The 5000-nt window shown below is 40.1% G+C and overlaps 1 protein-coding gene across 2 annotated transcripts in view; it reads right to left on the reverse strand.

The window, feature by feature from the left end:
• Positions 1 to 5000, reverse strand: part of zgc:153012 (uncharacterized protein LOC777626 homolog) — a 15521-nt gene that overhangs the window by 4194 nt on the left and 6327 nt on the right. For both annotated transcript variants that reach the window (XM_053343689.1, XM_053343688.1), the window contains exons 2-3: positions 1674 to 2324; positions 1160 to 1293 (exon numbers count right to left, since the gene is read on the reverse strand). In XM_053343689.1, the coding sequence (XP_053199664.1) occupies positions 1160 to 1293; positions 1674 to 2324 (785 nt within the window). The remainder of the gene's footprint in view (positions 1 to 1159; positions 1294 to 1673; positions 2325 to 5000) is intronic.

The raw sequence follows: 5000 nt of genomic DNA on the forward strand, positions 1-5000 counted from the left end.
AGGTCAACAGGCTGTAAACAGACAGACAGGTCAACAGGCTGTAAACAGACAGACAGGTCAACAGGTTGTAAACAGACAGACAGACAGGTCAACAGGTTGTAAACAGACAGACAGACAGGTCAACAGGCTGTAAACAGACAGACAGGTCAACAGACTGTAAACTGATAGACAGACAGGTCAACAGACTGTAAACAGACAGACAGGTCAACAGGCTGTAAACAGACAGACAGGTCAACAGACTGTAAACAGACAGACAGACAGGTCAACAGGCTGTAAACAGACAGACAGGTCAACAGGTTGTAAACAGACAGACAGACAGGTCAACAGGTTGTAAACAGACAGACAGACAGGTCAACAGGCTGTAAACAGACAGACAGGTCACCAGACTGTAAACAGACAGACAGACGGACAGGTCAACAGACTGTAAACAGACAGACAGACGGACAGGTCAACAGACTGTAAACAGACAGACAGACAGGTCAACAGGCTGTAAACAGACAGACAGACAGGTCAACAGACTGTAAACAGACAGACAGGTCAACAGACTGTAAACAGACAGACAGACAGGTCAACAGACTGTAAACAGACAGACAGACAGGTCAACAGGCTGTAAACAGACAGACAGGTCAACAGGCTGTAAACAGACAGACAGGTCAACAGGTTGTAAACAGACAGACAGACAGGTCAACAGGCTGTAAACAGACAGACAGGTCAACAGACTGTAAACAGACAGACAGACAGACAGGTCAACAGACTGTAAACAGACAGACAGACAGGTCAACAGGCTGTAAACAGACAGACAGACAGGTCAACAGACTGTAAACAGACAGACAGGTCAACAGACTGTAAACAGACAGACAGACAGGTCAACAGACTGTAAACAGACAGACAGACAGGTCAACAGGCTGTAAACAGACAGACAGGTCAACAGGCTGTAAACAGACAGACAGGTCAACAGACTGTAAACAGACAGACAGACAGGTCAACAGGCTGTAAACAGACAGACAGGTCAACAGGCTGTAAACAGACAGACAGACAGACAGGTCAACAGGTTGTAAACAGACAGACAGACAGGTCAACAGACTGTAAACAGACAGACAGGTCAACAGGCTGTAAACAGACAGACAGGTAAACTGTAAACAGGTAAACAGGAAGTTACCTGGCGTCCCCCGGCAGGTGGAAGATGGTTTGGTCCAGACTGAAGGCTCCGGGGGTCTGAATGGGGGTCAGAGACGGGTGGTATGGTCCAGCGGGGGGGGAGCTGGGCTGAGAGTGAGACAGCCTGAGGACAGACTGAGAGAGAGACAGATGAGACACTGAAACCATGGCAACCAACAGAAGACAGACTGGTAGAGAGGTGGGGACAGGAGAGGACAGACAGGTGGGGACAGACAGGTGGGGACAGACAGGTGAGGACAGACAGGTGGGGACAGACATGTGGGGACAGACAGGTGAGGACAGACAGGTGGGGACAGACAGGTGGGGACAGACAGGTGAGGACAGACAGGTGGGGACAGACAGGTGAGGACAGACAGGTGGGGACAGACAGGTGAGGACAGACAGGTGGGGACAGACAGGTGGGGACAGACAGGTGAGGACAGACAGGTGGGGACAGACAGGTGAGGACAGACAGGTGGGGACAGACAGGTGGGGACAGACAGGTGAGGACATACCCGCCCTGCAGCATCGACGTCCAACCGGAGAGGGGGGGGGATGTTTCGTGGGCGGGGAGAAGGGGGGGGAGGGGTGGAGTCTAAACCCTTCACTCCCATTGGATCATTGTGGTCCAGGAGCCGGATTGTGATTGGCTGTTGGTGGGTGGGGGACGGGGGCCCACTGTGCAGTACGATCCCCCCCCCTTCCCCGTCATGGGAGTAGACCCCGCCCCTGTCTTTGTCCCGACCAATCATCTCCAGGGACTCCAGTGAGTGGGCGTGTCTCATGCTGTCCATCACCCGGCGGAAGCCCGCCCCCAGTTGGAGCCCCGCCCCCTGCTGGAGCCCCGCCCCCCGCTCCATCAGGTCCATGCACGTCCATCGCCCCCGGCGAAACGACTCCCCCCACCCCGCCCCGCCCGCCCCCCCTGCCAGCCGCACCACCCGGAACCTGGAGGTTCCAGCCCCCTGCACCGCGGCATCCTGGGAAATGTATTTCCTCTTCAGGGACGGAGTGGACGGCTGGGACGAGCTGCCCTGAGGACACGCTGCTGATTGGACCGCGCTCAGGAACACGCTGGGAGCTGATTGGCCGGCCGGAGTTTGATTGTTGAAGTCTGACGTCACACTGGTGATCTGAAAGCCGCTCCGCTTCTTCCCCCCGCTCATCTACACACAGATACACACAGATACACACAGATACACACATTATATACACACATTATATACAGACACACATTTAGCTAGTTTATACTACTTTATATACAGTTAGCTAGTTTACGCTACTTTATATACAGTTAGCTAGTTTACACTACTTTATATACAGTTAGCTAGTTTATACTACTTTATATACAGTTAGCTAGTGTATACTACTTTATATACAGTTAGCTAGTTTATACTACTTTATATACAGTTAGCTAGTTTACACTACTTTATATACAGTTAGCTAGTTTATACTACTTTATATACAGTTAGCTAGTTTATACTACTTTATATACGGTTAGCTAGTTTACACTACTTTATATACAGTTAGCTAGTTTATACTACTTTATATACGGTTAGCTAGTTTACACTACTTTATATACAGTTAGCTAGTTTATACTACTTTATATACGGTTAGCTAGTTTACACTACTTTATATACAGTTAGCTAGTTTACTACTTTATATACAGTTAGCTAGTTTATACTACTTTATATACAGTTAGCTAGTTTATACTACTTTATATACGGTTAGCTAGTTTACACTACTTTATATAGTTAGCTAGTTTATACTACTTTATATACGGTTAGCTAGTTTATACTACTTTATATACAGTTAGCTAGTTTACTACTTTATATACAGTTAGCTAGTTTATACTACTTTATATACAGTTAGCTAGTTTACACTACTTTATATACAGTTAGCTAGTTTATACTACTTTATATACAGTTAGCTAGTTTACGCTACTTTATATACGGTTAGCTAGTTTACGCTACTTTATATACGGTTAGCTAGTTTACACTACTTTATATACAGTTAGCTAGTTTATACTACTTTATATACAGTTAGCTAGTTTACACTACTTTATATACAGTTAGCTAGTTTACACTACTTTATATACAGTTAGCTAGTTTATACTACTTTATATACAGTTAGCTAGTTTATACTACTTTATATACTGTTAGCTAGTTTATACTACTTTATATACAGTTAGCTAGTTTATACTACTTTATATACAGTTAGCTAGTTTACACTACTTTATATACAGTTAGCTAGTTTACACTACTTTATATACAGTTAGCTAGTTTACACTACTTTATATACAGTTAGCTAGTTTATACTACTTTATATACAGTTAGCTAGTTAGCTACTTTATATACAGTTAGCTAGTTTATACTACTTTATATACAGTTAGCTAGTTAGCTACTTTATATACAGTTAGCTAGTTTATACTACTTTATATACAGTTAGCTAGTTTACACTACTTCATATACAGTTAGCTAGTTTATACTACTTTATATACAGTTAGCTAGTTTACTACTTTATATACAGTTAGCTAGTTTATACTACTTTATATACAGTTAGCTAGTTTATACTACTTTATATACTGTTAGCTAGTTTATACTACTTTATATACAGTAAGCTAGTTTACACTACTTTATATACAGTTAGCTAGTTTACTACTTTATATACAGTTAGCTAGTTTACACTACTTTATATACAGTTAGCTAGTTTACACTACTTTATATACAGTTAGCTAGTTAGCTACTTTATATACAGTTAGCTAGTTTACACTACTTTATATACAGTTAGCTAGTTTACACTACTTTATATACAGTTAGCTAGTTTACACTACTTTATATACAGTTAGCTAGTTTATACTACTTTATATACAGTTAGCTAGTTAGCTACTTTATATACAGTTAGCTAGTTTATACTACTTTATATACAGTTAGCTAGTTAGCTACTTTATATACAGTTAGCTAGTTTATACTACTTTATATACAGTTAGCTAGTTTACACTACTTCATATACAGTTAGCTAGTTTATACTACTTTATATACAGTTAGCTAGTTTACTACTTTATATACAGTTAGCTAGTTTACACTACTTTATATACAGTTAGCTAGTTTACTACTTTATATACAGTTAGCTAGTTTACACTACTTTATATACAGTTAGCTAGTTTATACTACTTTATATACAGTTAGCTAGTTTATACTACTTTATATACTGTTAGCTAGTTTACTACTTTATATACAGTTAGCTAGTTTACACTACTTTATATACAGTTAGCTAGTTTATACTACTTTATATACAGTTAGCTAGTTTACACTACTTTATATACAGTTAGCTAGTTTATACTACTTTATATACAGTTAGCTAGTTTACTACTTTATATACAGTTAGCTAGTTTACACTACTTTATATACAGTTAGCTAGTTTATACTACTTTATATACAGTTAGCTAGTTTATACTACTTTATATACAGTTAGCTAGTTTATACTACTTTATATACAGTTAGCTAGTTTATACTACTTTATATACAGTTAGCTAGTTTATACTACTTTATATACAGTTAGCTAGTTTACACTACTTTATATACAGTTAGCTAGTTTATACTACTTTATATACAGTTAGCTAGTTTATACTACTTTATATACAGTTAGCTAGTTTACACTACTTTATATACAGTTAGCTAGTTTATGCTACTTTATATACAGTTAGCTAGTTTATACTACTTTATATACAGTTAGCTAGTTTATACTACTTTATATACAGTTAGCTAGTTTACACTACTTTATATACAGTTAGCTACTTTAGTCCAGTGGTTCCCAACCTAGGGGTGGGGCCCCTCCAAAGG

This window comes from Scomber japonicus, chromosome 22, assembly GCF_027409825.1.
Source record: "Scomber japonicus isolate fScoJap1 chromosome 22, fScoJap1.pri, whole genome shotgun sequence".
Taxonomy (NCBI): domain Eukaryota; kingdom Metazoa; phylum Chordata; class Actinopteri; order Scombriformes; family Scombridae; genus Scomber; species Scomber japonicus.